At 41.1% G+C, this 24,809-nt stretch overlaps 1 protein-coding gene across 6 annotated transcripts in view; it reads left to right on the top strand.

Annotated features, from left to right (window-relative positions):
• Nucleotides 1-24,809, top strand: part of st3gal3b (ST3 beta-galactoside alpha-2,3-sialyltransferase 3b) — a 59,015-nt gene that overhangs the window by 19,959 nt on the left and 14,247 nt on the right. For 4 of the 6 annotated variants that reach the window (XM_074650859.1, XM_074650861.1, XM_074650862.1 and 1 more), the window contains exons 3-10: nt 2,348-2,419; nt 2,916-2,957; nt 4,158-4,200; nt 6,262-6,354; nt 10,589-10,683; nt 16,631-16,694; nt 16,788-16,883; nt 17,537-17,723. In XM_074650859.1, the coding sequence (XP_074506960.1) occupies nt 2,348-2,419; nt 2,916-2,957; nt 4,158-4,200; nt 6,262-6,354; nt 10,589-10,683; nt 16,631-16,694; nt 16,788-16,883; nt 17,537-17,723 (692 nt within the window). The remainder of the gene's footprint in view (nt 1-2,347; nt 2,420-2,915; nt 2,958-4,157; nt 4,201-6,261; nt 6,355-10,588; nt 10,684-16,630; nt 16,695-16,787; nt 16,884-17,536; nt 17,724-24,809) is intronic. The other 2 variants (XM_074650863.1, XM_074650864.1) reach the window with 2 other exon arrangements.

The raw sequence follows: 24,809 nt of genomic DNA, 5'->3' as shown, positions 1-24,809 counted from the left end.
GTTCACTTGTTATCACATGACCTAAGTATGGTATTTTGGTCACTAGATACGTTTATTTGTTTTTTTTAGATGTATGGGCAATATACTGTAGTATATGGACCTTGTACTAAGAGGTTTGTGTCAAACTATTATTTCCAAGGTCAATATAGTGGTGCAGGAATGAGTCCTAAAACACGGAAATGAGTTAGCATTTTAGCACTTCCGGTTCCCAGTAAGTCAGTGTTTTTTTAATGAGTTTTTTTTGTTAGATTGTGGTTAACACAAGCTTAAGAGATTTTAATCTTTTGTTCCACGATATACGTCAGTGAATATCCCACTCGTTAACTGTGAAGCTGTTACATGTCTTAAAAAACACCATGCGATCATAAAAGCGGTGTTCATTTGTGGAGATTATCTCGCTGAACAAAACGTGCAAGTATCATAAATGTTTGAACTCCTTTAACACAATATCAGTTTATCAAGAGAGATTGACCAACACTTGTGTGTGTGACATCTTGAACTTTTATTGAAGAGCAGTGGGATGTGGTGCACAATGCCGTTGCAACACACTTCCTTTTTTAATTCAGAGCTCACTTGCTTTGTTGCTAGTAACAGGAACACCACCTCAGGGTGTTAAGTTCCGCTTGAAATTAACACCTGCAGGGCGAGAAATGAATGTGTTGCACCAGCCAAGCTGCTCTCATTTTTACGCAAAAAGCTACAACTTTAAACCCTGTTGATTTCACCTCTAAACTGCTTTTCTAAAATACAACACTGTTCATAAAAATGTTGTTGTTATGACATAAATCCAGTTGTTTGCTAATAGTGATTCTCTGTGTATGCCTTTTGCTCATAAATCTTTCCAGTGCTTGATTAGCAGTGTGGTCAGCAGTTGCTAAAGGAGCGTGCTCTAAATAATCCCGACCGCAGCTTGGTTTTCAACTTCAGGGATTGCCTTCTTTTGAGGTCATCAGCGATACGCCTATACAGTTACAGCTGGAGCGTAGTGTGACGCTTACTAATTGGGGAATCTGATCTGCCAGAAGCCCTCACATGGAGAGGCTGTGTTGTGTTGCAGCTTACTATACAAGAACACAGTTCTGGGCAGCAATTTACATCTGCAGAATTTGATGCTGTCTTTTTTGTCACAAGAGCACCTTTTGCTCTTGTTCTGTTTTGAAGAGGGCTTTGTAGTTTTGTCCTTCAGCGTTTGGATGGAACAACATGGCAGTTGTCCTTTGATTGTTTTGAGAGACATTTTTTTTCAAAAACCTGTGTGGGTTTTTTGTTTGAAGCGAACCCACTTCTCAATTTTAAGGTCCTCAGTTTTTATGCATTTGGTAAAACAAATTATATTGATTAATATAAAAGGGGATGTAGAATGGAAATGTGCCGCAGTTGCCAAAAATCTTAATCAAGCATAATAAACGTGGCTTTAAGGACGTTCAGAGTAAGTCACAGTCATTCACTGTCGGTCTGTCGCTGCTGTCTCTTACATTGCTGTGTAAATCAAATAAGACAAACTTGTCTAATAAGTCATTCTTTTAGATTCATATGTTCACACTGTATAGTTACTAAGGGTGTGAATTACCAGAGGCCCCAGGATACGATATTATCATGATACTTAAGTCATGAGACAATCATATTGCGATTTTAAACATTTTGCAATATGCTGCTGAGTATTGCGATAAGATATATTGTGATTTATTACCTCTTTTCAACTGCAAATTATGCAGTTTGTCAACATCTGTTTTATCTGATAAGATACAGTTTTCACTCTGTCCATCTCAGAGTTTTCATTCACACATCTTGAGGTCAGAGGTCAAGGGACCCCTTTTGAAAATGGCCATTCCAGTTTGTCCTCGCCAAAATTTTGCGTAACTTTGGAGCGTTATTTAGCGCTCTTCCCAACAAGCTATGTATCTTTACTCTAGCTTTAAAACCGAGCCCGCTACAACCTCTGAAAGACAGAATAGCGGCCTGGCCCACCGGCGGGCACTTGGATTGTTAATACGTTATTAGTTTATACAGTAAAAGATCGATACTTGTCGTCTGTATATCGGTACAATATTGCCACGCAAAATATTGCGTTTTTTAGTTCAAATAGTATTAGTTACTGTACTCTATGAATGGCGCTACTGTGATGGTAGACGTTGGAGGAGCAGCATTAAACCAATTTGTTTTTTCTGTCTCTGTGTCTGCCTTTTGTGTGCATCTGTTTTTGTGCGTAGCCGCGGTCTGTGTTTTGCTGACGCTGATGTTGAAAACATATATAATTTTTTAAATATTCGTAGTACTTTGGTCTTGGTTAATAGTTGCTGCCTACTGCATCTCCACAGTGATGATCTTAACCCCCTTTTGTTTTCAGAGTTTTCAGAGATTGATGCAGAAGAGACCACTGTAGTCCTGACTAAAGTGGCTGAAGTGAAAAGAATCACAGGTAGAGGCACTGAGACGCTGCCCATTTATACTGGGTGACTATTGTCAAGCGGGTGATTTTACACTGGGCTGTTGAGGTTTTTTTTAATTTCAAGGAATATACATCTCTGCTAACTCAACAATGAAAGCTTTCCATTTTACCACTTTCATCTACCTATCATCATTTGTTCTTGTTTTATTACCAAAAATGTTTGTGCTCAATCACTCATTCAGTTCTTATGGGCAACTTTCAATATACCACTGCTATGTTAATTCCAAAAACACAATGGGGGCTTCCTGCAGTTAATTTTCCACCTCATTGGGCTTTCCGCCTTTTGAATATAGATTGAGACTCCGTAGCTTTAATCCCAGTAGGCTGAATTATAATTCTAACTTCTCCTTCTCCTCTTCTTCTTACTCTCTAATGTCTGACATTTGCAGTGGGCTTTATTTTCAAGTCCGATACTGCCATAGCAGACTGACCTCAAACGGTGCTAACTGACCATTTTGTGTTTCAGAGATGGAAACGGACATCACCGTGGGACGAATAGTAGGCTCAGGTACATCTGCAGCCTCACCAACCCATCCTTGCCGGCCATCCACCATTTAGAAGAAAATATGACGGAACCTTTTTAAAACCCTGCCATACTTCAGCAGCAACATTTGGGTTGAGAAACTAGCAATTTTCAAAAACATAGTCAGCCAACTTTGTCAACCAGATGTGTTACTAACTAAGTAAATTCAAGTTGGTGTAGTAATTTGGTACCCATGACAACTAGTGAGGAGTTAAACATCTGCTCAGTCATGATCCTCCACATGAAGCTGCAGCGTGATACAACACTGCCCTCTGTTGTCTTGGCTCAGTAACAAATTGTTGGCAAGTGAAGCAGGAGTTTTGGTGCATAATATGATACTGTAAGGTTCCACAGACCAACATGTCTTACCGGTAGGACGCTGCCGCTTTAATTTCTCCCAAGCTGTCGCCTCGACTTGGCCCTTTTTGGCTGCTTTATGCTTCTCAACAGAAACATAACGCACACACACACTCACCCGCTCGTCTTGGCTGCCATGGCAAAGTCCCCATCCTCCAGGGCAGTGCTTGGATCCTTCCCTAACCAGCCGTCACGCATTCCCATTGTCCTTTTTCTTTATCTTTCTCCTCCAGCTTCTCTGTGAAGACAAGATCCGCAACCACAGGAGTAATGCCACGCTCTTCCTACTTTCAACTAATGCTCATGTAGTCCTCTGCCATGCTAATTACAGCATTTTACTGACAGAAATTTATATAATATGTTAACTGTTTGAGACTCTGTAAGTATCATTATAGAATATAAAATATATATATACTCAAATGACATCATTTCTCCATAAATATTTACCTCTGTGCTTCTCTGTCTTCTACCTCAACGCTTCACCAGGCACCTATTGGCTACCCCTTTGGTTGTCCATAGGTGATCTCTAACTTCTTTTCTAACTTTTATTTTAAACTCAACAGATTGTTTTGGCTGGCTTCTCCCTAACCTCGCTTGTTTGTCACAAATTCTAATGCTTTTATTTTCTTTTACATTTCGCCATTTTTGTTTTCCCTGTGAACGACGCACAGGTTGTTTTACAACTACAGCCAACGAGCTGATAGTTGAAATTATGTACATTGGACGAACGGTACTAATGATCCAACTAAATAAAGTTTCCAGATGCCGATCCATGCTTTGTAGATCTGCGTGGTAATTTCCTTCTCTGTTCTTGTCTTTCCTTTCCAGTGTATGATAAGCAGGGCTTTCTGCTGCAGCTGGACACAAAACTGTGAGTACATCTCTTTCTAGTAAACACTTCTGTCATTTACTGCAACACATCATGTACCGCGTGGGATATTTCTAACATGTTATATTCAGAACAGCTGAGTTCCCAGTTACACTTTGACTCCATTAGTTAAAGGATGTTTTACAGCTTGTTCCACTGAATGCTTATTCATACAGGCTCTGCTTGATCAATTGGGAAACATGAAAACGTAAACTTTCAAACAATTAATCTCACTTGATTTTTTTTTTTTAAATAAACACTAAGCATTTCAGTGGAGTCCTAACCAAAACCTGGTGACACATGCACAGATTTAATTGGTGGTCTGAGTTAAGAGATTTGTTTGAATTCGTAGTTGGTGTGTTCCCCTTTTATTCAAGAGCGGCTGCGGTTTGTCAGGGTGAGAACATGCCACATTGAGTCATTACGCAGCCGTCATTGTGTCAGCGTGTCTGTTGATGTGTGTACAATTTCCTGAATTGGTTTGACACTCTTGCTCTAAACTGCCACGATAAGGCCCTTTTCTCCGGCCCTCCCACATCCATGCAGGCAATAATCACATGCTCCCATCACCGCCCCGGCTCTCACAGGGCACGTCTGTCCACACTCCGCGCACACACTGTAAGCACCGTGTCAGCACACACTTTAAGGTGGTTTTCACATGGGTTCAGTTTATCTAATACAGCTCCTTTACATTATATCTACAGTGTCATTAATTACTCCATTAGAGCACATGCATACAATAGTGCAATTCATCTTAAAGCTAGTAATTAGTTTAGTTCCCTCTGGTAGTCTGATTTAAAAGTGCCCCCCTTGATTTCATTCCCACCAAATCTCTTACCAGTTTGAGGCCATTTAAGGCCAATCTGCAAGTGATTAGCACACTGAAAAATATTATATTAGTGCAGAAGTGTCTGTCGCAATAACCGCAATATTGCAATACCGCAATATTGACAAGCCAACCGCAGGGGATAGCAAGCAACCGCCACAACTTCTATGTTCCCGTTTCTTTTTTTTAATTCTTCACAATTGGAGTGTCGCATTTTTACACTATGCTACAAAAGGCAATAGCGTGATGAGCGTCTATTCTGCGCTGAACGCTGCATGTTTGGTGTTTTTATCTGGTCGCCGAGAGTTGAAAAATGCTCAGCCCTGGGTAAAACTCCACAAAGACAATCGTCACATCCTACATGTAGGCTACAAGTGCTGGACAACAACAACAACGACAATGGAGGAGAAATTAACAAACATAGACCGGCGTGTCCGTCCTCTGTCCCTACGTGCTTCGACCATCCCTTCATCCAGCGCAAGTACTCTACCTTGTGCCGGAATTTTGATATTCCGTATCATAGCAACCAGACGCAACCGAAGCGTCTCAGCTGAAAAAAACGCCGCACCTCATTGCCCTTCTTTGTTCTGCACTTAACGATAAACAAGTATTTAATTTGTTCAATCTTTGTCATTTAAAAAGCAACAATATACCTAATAATAGCCTATCAATAAAGCTTATTTATTCAGCACTAAAATCAGGATAAATTAAATAATTTGCAAAAAAAAAAGTTGCAATAATACGACATATCGCACTGTTGAGCCAATCATCATCACCGCAGGGGAAATTCCTTCGTCGCGCCAGCCCTATGCAGAAGAGTTTCAAATTTTACACAAGCCGGCCCCAGCAAACTGCCAACTCAAGATTTTGGGCCTCACATGGTGCTAAGACTTGGGCCTCCCTCCTTTCTCCCTGTTTATTTGAACTAGATTCATGGCATCCATCAGGTTATTAATGATCATGCTAGTAATCGGGAGGTTCTAGTTTTAGCACTGCCAGTGTGATTATTTGAACAAGGCCCCTCTGCTTTGTCTGACCACACACAGGTGATTCGCTGAGCTGTTGCTGAGCTCTCCAGCTTCCCTAAGCCACCCCCGTTCTTCTTCTATCTCTATCTCTCAAGCAGATTGTTTGACAAGCTCAGTTTTTTTTTAGGCTTAGAAATGTGTCAGTGTAATTGATAATCGGTTATCACGATGTGTCTGAATAATCGCTCCCTCTGTTCTTTTAATGTACAGGCCATCAGAGTTGGCGTACAAGTATGGCAACCTCAGCGAAGGAGTGTGCAAGCCAGGATACGCAGCAGCCAAGATGACCGCCATCTATCCTAAGTGAGAAGCTTTGCTGTTTCTTAGATTTTTACACAGCAGTGGGGAGATGCTTTGGATGCAGGCCGATCTAAGACCCTCACATACACAATCACAAGCTTCACAAACAAATCGCTTTAATTGCATGTCAGCGGGAGAAAAGCTAAAGCTGTCACTCGAGCATACCAAGACACATGATGTCACTCCTCGAGCCGACTTGGCCTTAAGGGTTTTTGAGTCAGAAACAGAGAAGCCCGCACATTCCTCTCCTCTTTCTATCATGTTTCTATCATCTTCTCCCCCCACCACAAAACCCTGACTGTGTCCTTGTGATCCCCCCGTTACACAAAAGAACCTTTGTCACCCGAGTACAAGGTCCTCCATCTTTCTCCTCATCGCATCCTAGAGCCTTCGAGGCTTTCTCTGTGAGCGACACCAACCAACTTCCTGTCCTGACTCATCATCACACGCTTCCTGGTACCCGGCCCACACAGTCCACACAATCCTTCACGGCCCTCTCTGATGTCATTGGCCCTTTTGATTTTTCTATTTGCCTCTATTTGCCGCCCATCTCAGCTCGATCTATAGCGCATTGTCCCAGCGGCATTCTCGGAGCTAAGCTAATAGAGGGGCAATTTACCACATTGCTGAACAATAGCCAGTGGCACTTCAATGCAGTACTTGAGCTAGTTATGGGGCAAACTCGCCAACCCATTTCCAAGAATAAGTATTGAATCCAATTTATCTATTGCCCGAGGGTGCACAATTACGTTCAAAGCTTTAAAAGATACAGTATACCAGTTCAACCAGTAAATTCCAATACATAACAAAAGTTTTTCACTTGTTTTATATATTCACTATTTTACTTTTTAAGGCTGTTACACACCGCCGGAGTTTTTTCTTCGTGCGATTAATTTGCATGTCAATATATTTTTTCGAACTGCTGTTTTTGTCATGTATACTTTCATACAGAATGTGAATATTACGTGGGGTGATTTTTATTTATTTTTTTCAGAACAAGGGCGATTTTATGAGCTTTCGCACCACGAATAAAGGCATCAACCAATCATGTTATGGCGAACAGTTTGAGTTGCGCCTATATTTATGAAACAACAACACAGAGGCTCCGTAGTCTGAACCAGAATGGCAAACTTTATTACTCCTTTCAATCTTAACAAAGGTCTTTTTCATATGAAAGAAAGTTATATTAAAGTTTGTTTCATAAATATGTATGATTGAAATTTGTGTTTATTCAAAGACAGTGTAATGAAATGCTGAATGACTTGAAAGCAGCTCAGTTATTTTTTTTATTATGAAGAAGTTTGTTTCCCAGGCGCAAAATTGGAATAAATAACAGCAAAAACAAAATAAACAAAAACATCGGTATCGGCATCAACTATTGCCTAATTGTTTTTTTTAAATCGGTATCGGCCCTGAATTTTGCAATCGGTGCATCCCTACTAGACATATAATATTCGAGTATTTTGCATTTTCGTGTCTTTTATTTGTCACGCCCCCAGTGTGTAAAAGCCTTTTTAAAGTATTTTCTTTTCACTATTTTATTTGCAATCCTTTTACCAACCTTCCTATCTAATAAAACAGGCTTTCTCTCCCTGCCTGTGTGATATTCCGCTCAATATTCTGTTAAAATAAGATGCTCTCAAAGTCTTTAAGTAATGCTACCCAAACCATAGGGCATAAAATATACAGAATATATTGAATGACTTGATAAACCAACTCTAAATAACACCATCCGCCGCGCTGACAGCTGTAAATTGCGGCGCTGCTTAACAAGCCAGACGAAGCAGTTTTGTGGAACTGCCCTCTACCTATCTGAGAGGCTACGTGTTAACAATGTCCTCCCTCTTAATGACTTCCTCTAATCAGCCGCACGTGTCGGATCAAAGTTCTGCACAACACAGAACCCCCACTGGGAGCCCGCTGATTACTACCACCTTCAACCCAGTCACGCGCAGGTCAATAAGCACAATTAATGCCGCGCTTTGTGTAAGTTTGTGTGCATGTATGCGTTTGTAGTGTAAGTGTATGGTTGAACTGACAAAATGGAGCAGTTTGTGATTTATGGCGTCCTGTGTGAAAAGGAGTCAACCAATTAACATCTTGTTAGTTAACTTAGTCTGCAGTTGTATGTTTACCAAGCAAAAACAAACCAATTTAGAAGTCCTTGTTAGCATTTTGTTCAAATAGGTGTGGCCTACAGTTCAGCTGTTAGAGAAAACCTACTTAACCTCTAGCAGTGAGGTCCTCTCGTGGCTCTCCCTCTAATCATCTCCTGCTTCCTCTATGTTTGTCTTCTCCGAAGCCCCCTGCCCTGCAGAATCCAATTTATTTTCCACACCTCCCCTCCCCTTCGCTTTACCCAAAACTGTTTGTATTGGAGCCCTAAATCAAGTGTTGGCAGTGAACTTGAAGCGGCACGGTTATGAAAATATTGCCCGTGAGAGATGGACCTAGCAAAGGAAATGAGCACAATGCGTCCCTGCCTGTTGGCTGTTTTGGAGCCCTCACTTTTTTATTTAACAACAAGCAGCCCCCCGTCTCTCTGCTTTGTCAGGATGTCAGTGACTGACTGTCGGTCAGGGCTCAGTGACTTGCAATGGTCCTGTGTTATTTATAGCCCCTTCTGGCCTCAGAAGTCTCGGCTTTAATGAATCTCCATTTGTTTTGGCAGTACAGAAGTCTGTGTGTGTGTGTGTGTGTGTGTGTGTGTGTGTCAGGTGATGTGAGGAGGAGAGAGAGTCATACACAACTCCTCTGGAGTCCTCTCTCTGCTTTCACGCTTTAAATCTGGAGGATAATGAGGGTATCAAAGACCGATTAGGGTGCTTGGAAGAGGTTTAAGCTAACCGGAAGGCCTCCCAATAATGTCGGCCATGTTTGGTCATTGTGCCTCGGAGCTGCACATATTTCTTGTGAACCCATGGCAGTGTTATGGGAACACGCTATCCAAGATTCCTGCTGAGAAACAAGGGAGTGTGTGATGGTGCTCGTGTGTCCTCTCCTGATTCCAGTTTAAAATGCCTTTGCTAGTTACTGTAGTCTGTCGGCTGTAGCCGCCATAATTTATGGTTGGTGAGGAAGAACAACTGTGTGTGGTTGTGTGTGTGAGAGACGGCCAACCACCAGCCACCAGCCCCCAGCCCCTCAGCAAGATGCAATAGTTATGTTGCTGGCGGTCTGGTTTCCGCTTAATCTCTGCAACTGTCTTCTAGCATAAACAAAATAATACACACCAGCTCAATAGATCTCTCCAAGGCGCCTAGCATTGTCTTTCCTGTGTGTGTGTGTGTGTCCTGATTGATTATTTAGGTCTGACACGGAAACGCATGGAGCTCCGTGCATGTTAACGTCCGAAAAGAGACAACGAGAGCGGCTGTCTCTCTCCTCTCGCTCCCCCCCAACCCCCAGTTTGACAGCAGGTCATAAAAACACACATTCATCTTGGAGCCGCCACACTTGCAGAAGTGGCACGTAGCCCAGCACTCGGGTCGCATGCGTGACTAAGAGGAAATGGCTTCTTTTGATTTTAGAGCCGCGATTAATCAAAGAGGGACACACAGACACACACGCACACACACACACACACACAGTCATACACTAGGCACACACGATAAGGAAGAGGCAATGCTGGAAGAAGCAGTTCACGGGGCATTAAAAACACTGGTCACAGACGTGTTTTTGAATATCAAACTCAATTAGTTTTTTAATGTGGCAGGAGGATTTGCTTTTCAGATATTTCATATTTTTGGCTCAACCAACTTTTTACACTTTAATTCAGTTTATAGAAACCGTCTCGCCTAAAATCATTTGAGGAAAAGCATTCTGGCGTGAGTGTACAATCCCAGCAGTTTTATCAAAACTGTGTCAGCTGTGATTTCGGCCTGGGTGGATAGGTTATGTTGATTGGTTATGCACGCCTACACTATTCTCAGTTTTTATGACCCGCTTAGTTTTTTAACTTCCTTGCTAATGCGTGTGCAGGCTTTGCTTGTTTTGGGAGGCTTTAGCAGAGGAGGTCGGGATGCTGTTAGATTAATGACAATGGAACAAGTGATTCGTTTATCACTTTGTGGCTTGAACTTTGCCGTGTTTGTTATAACACTACTGTCCCAGGTGGAGCAGCAGGAATTATGGGAAGCCACAGGGTTTGTCCTAGGAGAGGAGAAGAGGTGTGGTAGGTGTGGAAAAGCACAACAAAATAAATAATGTTTTTTTTCTTTCCTGCGTCTCATTTCAGGTTCATGAAACCAGCACCCATGTTTCTTGATCGGAACTTCAAACGTCTAGCAAAAGTCAGCAATTACTTACCTCCATTTGGATTCAAAACGCAAGGTAAGAACAGTTCATTTCGATCTGTTTCCTTCCACCAGAGAGTACAATGTGGTCAAGCATGGTGCCCATAAAAACAAATTTGGTCTGGTGTGCAGACGTGCTTGTGTTAATGCCAACACTGTGTTCTTAGCGCTGCTGTTCCTCTGAGGTTTAGATGCTGTGTGGGAGTTTGACAGCGGCTGCATGTTACAGTATTTTGTGTCTGCATTTGCCTGGCATCTCAGAGTAATAAACCATCTGATTGAGTTGGTACAAAGCTCAGATTTGTGTGTTTTCAAATATTGCCCAGATGATTCACAGTTTTGTTCCAAGTTGCCAACATTACACTTGGGTCAAAAGGTGATGAAATGTAAACTAAGGGACTGCCAGTCTTCTTCCCTTCATCAGGCATCAGCCGGCTTCTTATACTGTATCTGCTTGTGACACCATTGATGTAATTTGTGAGACTCGTCGACAAACTGTCAGCGTCTCTTATTAGACTAGTTGTTCCGTACCCTGATAGTCAGACTGAACGGTCATTCTGTCGCTCCGTTTTAAATTGCTAAAGAGAATCAAGGATGTGGGCAGCGATTCAGAGGTATGAAACCAACCAAATACCTGCTTTCCTTTTTAAACTCTCCAACGTTTCACTCTGATGGTTCAGCTGGGGAGAACGCCAATGTTCTGCTACTTTGCACTTTTCATCATTTGGTCGTGGCTGGTGTTTTTGGCAGAATATATTCTGCCTTTGGTTTATTACTCTGCCTTGTCCTGAGCTGAGAAAAAGAGAGTTAGGTAATCCATCACAGTGTACATTTAGTCTTTGCCAAAGTTGTGCCATCATTAAATAGTAATGGATTTTGGATAGTTTTTGAAAAGCAATGGCTAAACACCTTTTTAATGCAAGAAATAACCTAATTTCACTTCATCCATGCTTTGTTGTTGTTTGACTTCTTCCTGGGTAGGGATGGGTTCCATGTGCTGGTTCCATTTTGGATCCGGTTCCTGGTTGGCAAAATACTCAGATTTGTTAAACTCTGCAGCTGATCACCTCACGTCAGTTTAAGAATCTCCCAGTTAAAGATGAATTGATATATCAATCTGATCAACTAAATGATTCTGAATAGGGACCTTCAGTATTTGGAGTAAGTAGCAGGTGACGTACAGTAGGCTACGGCTGTTCATTGAATGTCATGTATTGTGCTGCTCGTCTACTAACCTGCCTATATGGCATATTAAATATAGTTCTACCACTGGTCAGTTTTCCTCATCGAACTCCGGCTCAGCCAGTGTTGTAACCTTCTGACCAGGATGAAACAAGAATTTTCATAAGTTTATACTACTCTTATTGTACCATGCCCATAGGTCAGAATACATCCATATTTTCTAGTCATTTTATATACAGTGTAGGCACCTTCTGTGTTTGTCATAATAACACCCTCATCAGTGATGTTCATTTGTTTGTGAGATAAATTCTATCTTGGGACCAGGAAACTCGTACGTCTCCCAACACTCCAACTTCAATGTTTCCACACACAGTGCTTGTGCTTGTTCCCTGACCTTAACACACTCCGGCACTTCAGATATCAAACCAGTACACAATGCCATGGGAACTGAAGAGATAACATTGGCTTCAGTGACATGCTCTGTCACATATTTTCCAATACTTAGAAGCAGAAGGTACAGTGAATGTTACCTTTGTGCTCTGGAAAGCTCTCCGCTGTCATACGAACACACACACACACACACACACACACACACTGTCTTAGTCACCATCAAAAGAGCACTCCCTGTGTGAGTGTTCCACCTGGTTTCTGTTTTCCTCCACGGACTGCGATGGCAGTGGGGTTTCCCTTTTAGTGGTACTCATGTGGAGAGATGATACGTGTGGATCTTGAATAGAACGCCACAAAGGATTCCAAATTGGGAACGTGGAGTGGAGGTGGTGGGCGGGGGGTTTATTTTTACTTTTTATTCTGCCAGGAGGTATCTTTGACACACATCAACCACAGCAGAGAACAGTAAAGCTGTGTTGATTCGGTCTCAGAGGGAGAAAAAAACATACTGCAGGATGCCAGTCAGCCACTTTACATCCATTGTTAAATATGACTCTAACTGTATATAAAGTTATTATCTCTAAATGATGTCTTTCTGCAGTCCAAAGTGAACTTAGTACAGTTGTTAACTAGGGCTGTCAAAGTTAAAGCAAACTGGTTTTAACGTTACTTATATCTTTAATGCAACTTGTGATTTTTAGGTTGTACCGGGCTCTGTTTAAAAGCTAGAGTGAAGATACTGGCATCATATGTAACTAGACCTAAACCTAAGGAATCCATTGGTACCAACCATGTCATACTAGCTTGTAGTGAAAGAGGTTAAATAACGCTCCAAACTTGTGCTAAATTTTGGCGAGGAAAAACTGTCATGGTCTAATCAAAGGGATCCTTTGACCTCTGACCTTAAGATATGTGAATGAAAATGGGTTCTATGAGTACCCACGAGTCTCTCCTCTACAGACATGCCCACTTCATGATAATCACATGAAGATCTTGACATTAATTTAGCAGAGTGCAGATCGCACTACTTTGATTATGAATATAATTGCATCAACATAACCAGAGTTTGATGTTTACACAAGTTCCGTCACATGACCACACTGTTGACATGAGAGGTAATTCACTGCTTTTATCTTTTTGTGTAACACGAGACAAGAGCAGGTGCACAAGAGTATATTCATAAAAAACATTAGTAAAATATAACATCAGTCTCATAGAGCGTAGCCAAAACACAGCAACGTTTGTTTTTTTTGAGACGGTGATGTATTGAACCTCCTGAAGTTTCAATTTTTGCACTATTTACAGCAAGTGAGTGAAGTTGTGCCCTCATCAAGTTATTCATTTAAAATCAAATATCACAATATTTTTTGTGATAATGTATCGATTCTCAGTAACGCTGTATCGATTTTACATTAATATTTTACATGCAAAGATGAACTCAGTAAATGATTTCATTTGCAAAGAGATGCGCCCTCTCAGTGTATGTGCCCTCTCGAAGTAGTGCTGTGATGTTGGATGTTACAGGGACTCTGATAAATGAAAATGCATATCCTACTGTTCTGATTGCAGAAAAAAATGTAACTTATTTAACTCATATTTCATGCACATGGTGGTGTGTTCTTTATACTATGACAGCTTTCCTAAAATTAGATTTAAAAAATCACAATATATTGCCTTTCCTAGAGTATCGCAATATATTGAATCGTAACCCCTGTATCATGATACATATCGTATCGGGAGATTTTTGCCAATACACAGCCCTACAAATGATCATTTTTTCCCTTTTTTACCATGGCTGTTGATGCCGAGTCAAAAGGCTACTAAAGTGCAGGCCTGACAAATACCACTCTCTCATCACATGATTCTTTTATATTGTTTAGGCTACACTCTTCCCAACAACGCGTCTGTGTTACCAGTAAAGATTTTTGTCATTTCAAGAGTTCCATGTTGGACCGACGTCTCATCCTTCAGCCATTCGTCTTCGGCTCCACCACGAGACATACTTTGCTGAAATGTTTACCTCGGGTACTTATAACAATTAGCTTCCAAGTCGTCCTCTGGAAGAGAGTCCTGCCCATTGTGATTTTTCACTTTTCACCCGCTTGGATCCAGGTGTGGTCCTCGGCCTTGTGTTTATGCTGCTCGGGGTGATGCTTGACGCCAGACATCGACACCACATCCAAACAATGGGCTGTTTCTCTGCTCGCCTCTCCTCAGCAGGTTAATCATTAGGATCGTTAGCCAGGGTGAATGGGGATGTAATATGTCTCACAAACTGCTTTGAGGCCCCAGTCGAAACTCTCTTGTTCTTTCCCTCCCTTTACTCTCGCTTTTGCTGTTTCTCTTGGCCCCCCTTTGCAGACTATGTGCTATATGGTGATTATATTAAGTGAAGTAGAGAGGGCAATGAAAATGCCTCTCATTTTTTAACAATGTGACGCAGGGAGACTCTTTTTCCATATGGGATGCAAATAAAGGGAAGATGATTAACTGCGATCATTAAATCCGCGTAGTCCTTCTAGGGTGCTTCCACATTGCTACAAATGTATTATGGGTCAGAAATAGTAACAACTGTAATGGAATCTGCTAGTGGTGTAAGCGGCTGTACACATGCCACGTCTTTTTGAACGCTCAAATCCATTGTTGTCAATGTAGACGTACAGCAGGTGTGCTCAAACACGAGCATGACACCATTGCGGTGCTGGAAAACCATTTATCTTTGTTTTGATTGCATTTAGTTTAGTCAGTGGAGCTGGCATTTTTCCATGCAGTTTTAGACGCGTCATGTGTAGGACCCCTAAGGGTACACAAAGTTCACGATTCGGTATGCACCTCGGTTTTGGGAGAAACGGTTCGGTATATTTTCCGTACAGTAGGGAAAACAAAGAAAATGCAGAAAATATTTTTTTTTTAGATTTATTTTGAAAATTATAAACATTCTACAGATGCTCATTGGCCATAATTCTTACTATAACAGGCACTCAAATACTGGCATTATGTCAATAAAAGATAAATAAATAATAAAAATGTCTAATGTAAATGTAACCCAGTTTCCTCCTGGGGATCAATTAAGTATTTCTGATTCTGTAATGCTGAGGAAAATGCACACATGAAGGGAGGCACATTGTAGCAAAACAGTTAAGACCGTATGCTTTAATTCTGTATTGTTTACGATCTAGTGTGGTTGCATACGCAGAGATAAACACTCATAACATTAGTTATTACTTTGGCATGCTCTGACTCTGCAGTGGGAGGCTGCCTGAACGCTGTGGAGAGAAGGACTCGCCGTCCAGTCCGTTTTTATTTCGTTCGGCTAATCGACACATTCAGGTGATCCTGTCGTAAATTAAATGTTTGAAGTGAATCCACACAGATATACCTGACTTCAGTTTAACAGTGTCTGCATACAGTTTGACACAAATCATTGTCCGTTGAGCTTGATTAATCCGGCTAACCGGGCTAAACCAACTAGCCTGCTACAGCTCACAACAACTGGTGCGCTGTCAAAACTTTACAGTTCTGTTCCGCGTGTGTGAGTAGTAGACATAAACAGCTACATACCGAACCGAACGTCCTGTACGCATACCGTTACGCCCCCAGAATCTGCAAATTTAGGATATCATCATGGTTATAAATTACAAGTACGAGAGGTCTAAAAATGGTCAGGAAGCATGACTCCAGCAGAATGCCCCGTAGAACATGGCAGGAATGTGCGCTATGGCTAAACATCCCCGTTTCTCGCCCTGCGATCAGAAGGGTGCTGGCCACGCAGGGAGACAGGCTCGGCATCGCCCACTTAACCAGGAGAATGTGCTTGTTTGAAAACAGCATTCCTCTCTGAGTGCTTTTATGGGAGAGTTTCTACATACACACGCATACCATCCTGAACCCTGTATGTCTGTTTCTCCCTGATTCACTCCTCTCAAGAACACAACAGCTCTTTTCTCTCCGTAATCCCCATCACCACGGTTTTTGAGGGCTGATTGGTCGCTCCTTATCTGTGGCTGAATAAACGGAGAGAGGTGTTCTTCTCCAACTGTCTTGAGACCACCTAGATTGCCGTATCTCTGTCGAAGTCCTTGGCAGTTTGTTAATCTTTTAAAACAGCAATGCCTTCAGTTTGTAATTTTCATTATTAGCGAACATCACTTCAGCCGTGATGTTGAAGTGATGCACTGCTTCATAAAGAGCGCTTAAGGTGACTGACCTTGATGATCGTTTTTCTCCCATTCATTGCCAAGAAAGCAATTATCCGCCAATGTATCTATACACAAACTGCTGTGGACGATTACCTACACAAGTATTTACATTTAGTACACTCATGTAAGAAGTGCAGCGTAGGTGACAACTTCAATCTAATCTTAATTGTCCTCTCATGGTGGTTCTCTTTTTTTTTTTTTTTTCCTCTGCAGAGAGAATCATAGACGGCATTTTAACTGTCACGAAAAATTACGGGCTTGGAGAGGAGCTGGACAGGTAATCATTGCTACTCGCCCACATCAACGGGAAGTCCTGTTTTGGTCTATCCATCACTTGTTCATTTGACTAACTGACCCTCCTGCCCTGCAGTCTCAGCTGTAAAAGATGCATCATTGTGGGCAACGGGGGAATCCTGTACAACAAGTCTCTGGGCTCTCGTATAGATGACTACGATGTCGTAGTGAGGTAAGATGACGCCATCGTAAAATAACAGTATATGAATGAGCAATTTGTCCTTCAAAACAATAGTATTGGCTAAAAGGATGGAAACGGTACCATTTGTGATATTTAAAGGTGCAATTGATAACATTCAGCCACTAGATGTTGCACTCGACCCCGTTCCATTGCATTTACTTCACAACAAGTTGTTGCCAGGCACTTTACGTCAATCTCAGCCATTTATCCATTTTTTCCACACTAACTGACGACACAGAGATACCACGTGATACCAATGTCGTTCTGCTGTTGGCTCCCAAGCCTTGTTAGAAGTGGGAACCGAACGTCAGATATCTTCCACAGAGATAAACAAAACATTCATTTTGGACCTGCCTAAATTATTAAAATGATTAATTCACAGTCATAATAATAATAATTTTCAGGAAAAGCCATACTTTTGTTGGGCACCTTTCTAAAGGCTCTGTAGATGTATTCTTTTTAAAAAAATATTCGCCTACATAAAAATGTTATCAACAAGAGCATTAATACATGATTCGAAGAACGCCTTATTAAAGTGCATATACAGTATCTGATAGATAAATAAAAACATCCCAGGTGCTTAACGTCTGACCCATGGGCTGTTTTTAACCCACTCACTAAGACCTTTTTTTTTGTGCTGGCAGGTTGAATGAAGCTCCAGTAAGCGGTTATGGCAAAGACGTGGGGACCAAAACCACCCTTAGGATTACCTATCCAGAGGGAGCTATCCAGAAGCCTGACAACTATGAAAAAGACTCTCTTTTTGTTTTTTCCGCTTTCAAACCACTGGATTTCAAGTGGCTCAGACAGATGGTCTTCAAGGAGAAACTGGTAAGGAGATTTTCTTTTTTTAGAAATCTTAAACATATTAAACACACACACACACACACACAACCCCGAAAAGATATAGGAATGGCCACTCACAGCTACTGAGAGCAGAGGTGTATCACCAGGCTCTCTTTCTCATTTTAGATTCTTCCACATTATGTTTGACCTGCAGAGACTTTCTGCTTCTCTGGGTCTCTAAATGTGTCTGAATGTCTGTGTTTTGTTTTAGCAGAACATAGCAGTCTAACTTATGATCACATTCTGTACATTCCTTCCTGTGGAAATGTAAGCTGTTTTCCTAAAGGGGTTAAGAGGACGACATGCATCTCTAGTATATAATGGGGATGTTCTAGATGGTTTGAGTCGTTGATGTGGACAGTTGAGAAAAAACAATGACTTCAAGCACAAATTATTTTTTTCTTCTTTCTCTGTTAATTTTCGTCATGATACTTTGCCAGTTTCTCGTACAGTATATTAGGTTGTTCCCCTCTTAACCTGTTCTCTCACATGTGTGGATGTTGCTGTACTAATATTTATAATTAATTTACCTCATAATGAATCTTTTGGGTGTCCTTCGGAACCTCGTGAGTGCCGCAGTTAAATGACAGGCTGTGAAATGGCCTTTTAATCACAAGGGTCAGACTGAATAGCTGGCTTTTCCCTTATCTTTTTAAGTACAGAAGGCAGACGGCCTTATTTAATGTAGGCTCCCGTGTCCTTTTATATCCATTGTCACTAAAAAAGCTCCCATGAGCACTTTCATTTTGTTCTTGTTGAACAGTCTCTAGTATCTCTTTGAGATTATTTGGAGTCCATTCAACTCCAGAGCAGTGGGAGTACTTAGTAAAAGCTCTTCATAGAGTCATTAAAATAAAGGGAGTCATATTTGAATAAAGATAGCCTTATTTTAAAGGACCATGCCAGTATTTTTACATGTTTTACTACAAATCTTTTCTCTATTAATCTATTTTCCAAAGAATGAAGTGTTAAAGATTTGTAAAAAAAAAAAAATTCATTACATTACTTTGGCATTACTATATCTAAATTATGAATGTTTAAATATTACTGCAATTTTATTGTAAAATAACACAAAAAGGTTTGCAAATTGACTCCCTATACTGTGAGTATGTTGTAGCAAATGGGCTAAACCATTTAAAAAACACTTGAACAATCCTTAAAGGTTGTACACAGCTGAACTCTTTTTGTACCTCATTCTTCACGAGGGATGCCTCTGTCTAATATGGCAACCCACAATTGGGGAAACCTGCTTTATTTTCCAGCACAGCTGTGTGACTTTGAGGGAGCAGCTGCCAGATGGAGTTTTTACAAGGTGACATTTGTCAAAATCGTATGAGTGAGGGGAAAAATAAAAGAAGAAAAGGACAATACTATTATAATAGGGGATGGAAAGGGCATACAATGTCAAGCTGAAACTAAGTAATGGTGTGAAGTTGGATTAAAGGTTGAGAGAACAGAGGAAAGCTAGATGGAAAGGAGGATAAAGTGAAATGGGGTAAAGGGATAATAGCAGGGGAAAAGAAAATGAGCAGTGGAAGGTAATAGTAAAGTAAAATGGGAGGAAAATAGCTTGCTTGGCTGGCTGATGGCCCCTTCAGCCTTTGATAGGGCCCAGATTTTTCTGGTGTGTCAGAAGGAGAGGACAGTGGAAATGGCTGCCCGGGATAATTGATCTGGCCCCTGGCGTCCGACTCTCTTTGATCTGCTGAGGAAGGGAAGAATGGTTCTCATGGGTTAAAAATCAGGGAACAAAAAGAAAATCAGTGCCGTTTGGTCGGAGCCTTGATGATGATATGGAAGAAGAGAACTGACAGATGTGCAAAGACCTACCTATGGATAGTCTTTTTTTTTTTTTTTAAATACATCTGCAGTAGTTGATTATTTGATATAAATATATCACTCAATGTCCATTTTTCCTGTGCCATTTACTCCACTTAAATGTTGGCATGACATTAAGAATCATTTATTTTTGGTACAGCATTTTAGATAAGCTCATTTCATTGTGTCACTGTCAGAAAAATCATACATATACATACATCTATATAAGACATCCATATAACATCACACATGTATCACACAAACCATTTTTTGAAAACTGAAACTGAAAACACACTGTGAAAAAGTTAGTTGTAAGACAAAAACACAACAACTCCCAGACCGTACAACGCCGTGGTAGCGACCTTTCAATCACAAGATAGCCACGCCCTAAAGCATAGCCTGCTTTATGGTCTATTTGACTCTAAATGGGACCATAATTTACTAAATGAACATCATGCTGTATTGAAGAAGACTTGAAACTAGAGATTGAGACCATAAACTCATGTTTACAATGTTTACTGAGGTAATAAATCAAGTGAGAAGTAGGGTCATTTTCTCATAGACTTCTATACAATCAGACTTCTTTTTGCAACCAGAGGAGTCGCCCCCTGCTGGCTGTTAGAAAGAATGCAAGTTTAAGGCACTTCCACATTGGCTTCACTTTTCAGACCTGGAGGTTGCTCACTGCCCTTTGGCCCGTTGGGTGTGATGGGCTGTGTTGCTTTTACTAGTACCTGATATTGTGCCATTAGATTCTTGTTAGAGTACGAGTTGGTGTGTCATGAAGGTCTAGGAACTACTGTATGTCCCTTCTTCATTGTGTTATAATTATATATGCATATTATGTAGCAGGTGTTAAATTAATAGATTAATTTCGATTAATTTAAATTACTATAGCACTTATCGGTACGTGGTGATTTAAAAGCTTGTTATTATATACATCATAGCCATTACTGATTACTTCTTGGAAATGAGTGACGGGTCGATTTTAGCACACAAGTAGCATAAAAGCAGAGACAAATTATGACACGGCAACAATATCTGTTTACTATGGAAAAAACCCTAACATGAAAGGAACTGTTAAAAGACTGCTATCCTAGCTTCAGTGTATCAGACTAATGCAGTGGAAACATAAACATGAAGAGGTACCTGTGCCTTCTGTGAACTCAGGGACACATTTCCTAAAACAGTGAGTCATTGATGTTTTATTTTTTTTAATTTTCCCCTCATTTCTAGACAAATCAATAAAAGGCAACTTGGTTTGAGAGGATATGCAGCAGGAAATCCCCACCAAGTAGCAGCAAAGCATCCCTTGCTTTGCTTTACATCCATTTAGTCCATCCCAGAGGGAGACATAATGTAACTTAGGACAGCTGTCCTTTGGGAGCTTTTTACGTCTCTTGGTCTAGCAGGGGAATTCTTTGTGTAACCTGCACACTCACAGCTGCGAGGGATGCAAACCCTTTTCACTCTCCTTCTGCGGTTATGAAAGAAATTGTATTTTCTTCTTCTTCTTCTTCTTCTTATAAAAGGTTAGTGGGCGGTGCACAGTTGTTGTGCAGCCGCAAGTGACTCATCCAGTGAGAGTGCTCAGCAGACTATCGTGCGCTTTTGTGCCTTTTTTCAAATGCCTACAGCGCGGCTCTTGGATCGCTGAACAGAATATAAATTAGCGAGGCAATTTCCCAATCTGTTATTTAGTGTTTTTGTACACTCACAAAAACGTCCTCTCGCTCACACGCGCACGAATTCCAGATTTGCAAACTTGACCTCGGTCCTCAGATCTCGCAGAAGCAGCTCCCTCTCTCTCGCTGAATGTGTCTCGCATTTTAGATGAGTGAAGCCGTCTACTACATATACAATTACAGCTTCCAGCTTCCCTAATCCCTCGTTACCGCAGGCCTACGTGATTACGACTCCGACTTTGTCACTCCGCTGTAAAGTCCGACCCCACATACGCACCCGCCTGGTTGATTGCCCAGTTACATGCTGTTTACAAATGTGCTCAAACACGATTTCCACAATTGTCGATATTCTTGTTTTTTTCCCTATTTGTCTAGTTTTTGATTTTGCCCCCATGCAAGGCGCGTGCTCACGGTTCATGCACACACAGCCGCGGTTGTTTGTATATGCGGGGATATTTTCAAACAGAGCCAGTGAAGGATATACAGCCGGTGGTAAACACGGGGTTCCAAGGTGGAGTGCCGGTGTTCTATCTCTCCCGTTTGTTTACAGGAGCTCTCCCTGCTCTCTGCGGCCTAGAGAGATAAATGATGGATGGAGACAATCTGAAGAAGGGAGTACTTCTCCTTTTAATAGAAATACAGCCAGGGGTTCTTACTCAGAAGTATCAAAATATTGTGGTGAAGCCGGTATTTTAAAAACATTGCACGTCTGTTAGGCAATGCGTGAAATTGAGCAAGGAATTACCAGAATAGCCAGTTGCTTCACATCATTTACAAATTCTCAAATGATCTCCTTCCTGCAAGAATATTGTTAGGAAGCATTTCCTATTCTTAATCTCTGTGTAACAGCCAGGTTTTTTCCCCCCAGTTTATAGACATGTCATTTTAGCCAAACAAGTTTATTGTAACTCTATCACCGACGACGCACCGTGGGACAGAAATAACGGCTATATGGCTTGATTTTTAAGCCCTAACATCTGTGCAGAAGCCCAAAGTAGCATGCATACATGCATTCATAAACATTTACATACTTGTAAACATGGATTTTGAACATGATCCAAGTGACTAACATAGGGTCCGGATGTCACTGATTACCATGAGTGTTGTGTTTCAAAAATGAGTCACCTACCTACGCTGCAATGATTAACACTCAGACCTCGGTCCTCATTACAGCAAAATATCCAAACGACTTGTCCTTTCTTAACTTAAGGTTCAAAGACAGGAAACATCCTACCGAGGCAATACCTCATGGACAAAAAAAGATCCGTGTTCAATTTTAGCTACGAGTTTTCGGATGCACTAATGGTGTCAGTGGAGGAGAGGAAACCCCACCTTTTTTCATTAATGAATGAATGAATCATCTTTGCTGTCGATATGTACCCATGAATGCGTCATCATACGTTCTGAGTAGCCTTTAAATCATATTTCGGTGTTCATGTTGTTCTCCGTCTTCAACGTCATTGCCATACAGACCTAACAACAGTACTGCTACCATTATTGGCTGTTATTTTTAATTTAGGACAGGGTCTACGTCATCCTAATTTAGGAACTTGAGAAATCCTGAAGTAAGGACGGTTCTGTAATAGCTAAAATCCTATCCTAAGATAAGATAGGATTTTTTTGCTAAACGCAGTGCGGAAATTTTTTTCTGTTTTACCACAATCCTAAATGTCATCCTAAACTCAGATAAGATAGTATTTCAGACTTTACTGTAATGCCTATCTCTCGGCTTAAATGCTTTCAGAAACATCTTGTAGTGTACTGTTTAGTTGAAAACAGTCGAGCCAAAACGAAGCACCGCCCACCTTTCTCATTTTACAGCTCAACAGTACAGTACAAGATGTTTCTGAAAACATTTGAGGTGAGAAATAGGCATTACAGTGAGCAAATATTGATTCATATTTGATCAGCGCTGCCTAGTTTGACAGTTTGATTGGAATTTACAAGCTTTGCGAGCAGTGAGACAGAGGCTCGTGATTTTTTTTCAGATTACCTGTCTCATGCACTACAGTCAGGATATAGTCACAAGACTTTTAAACGTTTTTTATATTTTTTTCATCATATTTGTGTGTGTGATCGACTGCAGCTTTAAGTGTTGATGCAAGTTTAAGGAGCACTTTGACATGCCAGAAATGCGTCGCTAGAGGCACTAATTAGTTTTTTAGTCAGATACCAGCAGGCCCTGCCAGTGACACCATGTTGCACATACAATTCTTCAGTGTCACAATGCTGTCAAGCGTTGGCACTGTTTTCCCTGTTCGCCGTCATGGGAGTGTGGAGACAAGGGTTTCACACACTGGATAACCTAAAAGAGGCCAGGAAAAGAGAAACCACCATGACCTCAATGAGGGCAGAGGTCTTGGTATGTGTCAAGAAAAGCAAAGGCAAATTGGCGAATGCTTCAGATTCCTGGCGAACAAACGGCAATAAAATAACCAAAAGCTGTTCAGAATTTTACCTCTAGGATTTTCGAAACAGTAATCCCCCCGCTGTGCATGTCAGCATTTACCAGCTGCTTTGGAAAACCTCTCGCTCCTTTCAAACATTCTTTCTGAAATGGTTCCTCTTCAGTGGACCACTTATGTGGTGAGACACTGCAACTCGTAAACTCAAAAGGTCCAACATGTACACATCGCTAATGACCTCCAGAACGAGCTTAATTGGGATCGTTAGCAGTTCGGAGCTGCCGTTTTTGTGTCTAAATTGCTCTAAGTCTACCTTCCGGAATCCAGTCCACCTCGTTTGAGTCATCCTCTCCGTAAACATCAACCACATCCTCAGACGGCCAGATAGAGACGAATTGTACGACGGCTGCTTGTCAAGGAAGGACGAACATCTGTGTCATCGCAGTCGTATTACGGGATTATTCTGGAGAACACACAAGAAAGGTCAAAACGTACTACTTGTGGCCAACAGAAAGCTGAGGTTTGTCTGTGTTTGTTTACACTGTAGTAACCCAGCAGATGTGAAACGTTTTGTTCTTTGCTCTCACGTTACAGTTTTGCTCAGCGCTCCACATTTCTACACTTTTCACTCAGTCCCTCGGGAACTATAAGTTGAGCTCTCTGCTTCATTCAGTGCATAGAAACATCTTAGTTTGAAGGTGCGTTAAGTTTCATTGGCCACACTGAAACCAAACCACACTGAAAACCATAAATGCAAGGTTGGATGACAAGTCCATGCTCTAAACCAAGCTGTTTCTTATTTAGGTATTTTGTGGAGTTAAGTGCATCTGTGCATTTTTTTAACTTTTCTGCAACTAGAAAAGGATGTCATCATGTTTATGTCTTCACCACCACTAGTCCATCGTTACTTTTCTCATCATTTTTAGTAGTTTTCTACTTGAATTAAATCGCGCCTAGATGTTTTGAGCACAGCTATATGAGGGGAATCTAATGCTTTCCTTACATTTTCCATTTTAGCACTAATTTCATCATCGTTCTTTTCTCCTGTATCTTTCAGTCCTCATCACTTTTTCCGTTACGTTTAATCCCTCACTTGTCTTGGTTTACAGCAGGTCTTCTCTTCGCCCCTTTGACATTGTCTTGCTCTAATCCGGCGCTTTAAA

The sequence above is a fragment of the Sebastes fasciatus genome, chromosome 11 (assembly GCF_043250625.1).
Source record: "Sebastes fasciatus isolate fSebFas1 chromosome 11, fSebFas1.pri, whole genome shotgun sequence".
NCBI lineage: Eukaryota > Metazoa > Chordata > Actinopteri > Perciformes > Sebastidae > Sebastes > Sebastes fasciatus.
This window is presented reverse-complemented; position numbering and strand designations above follow the sequence as displayed.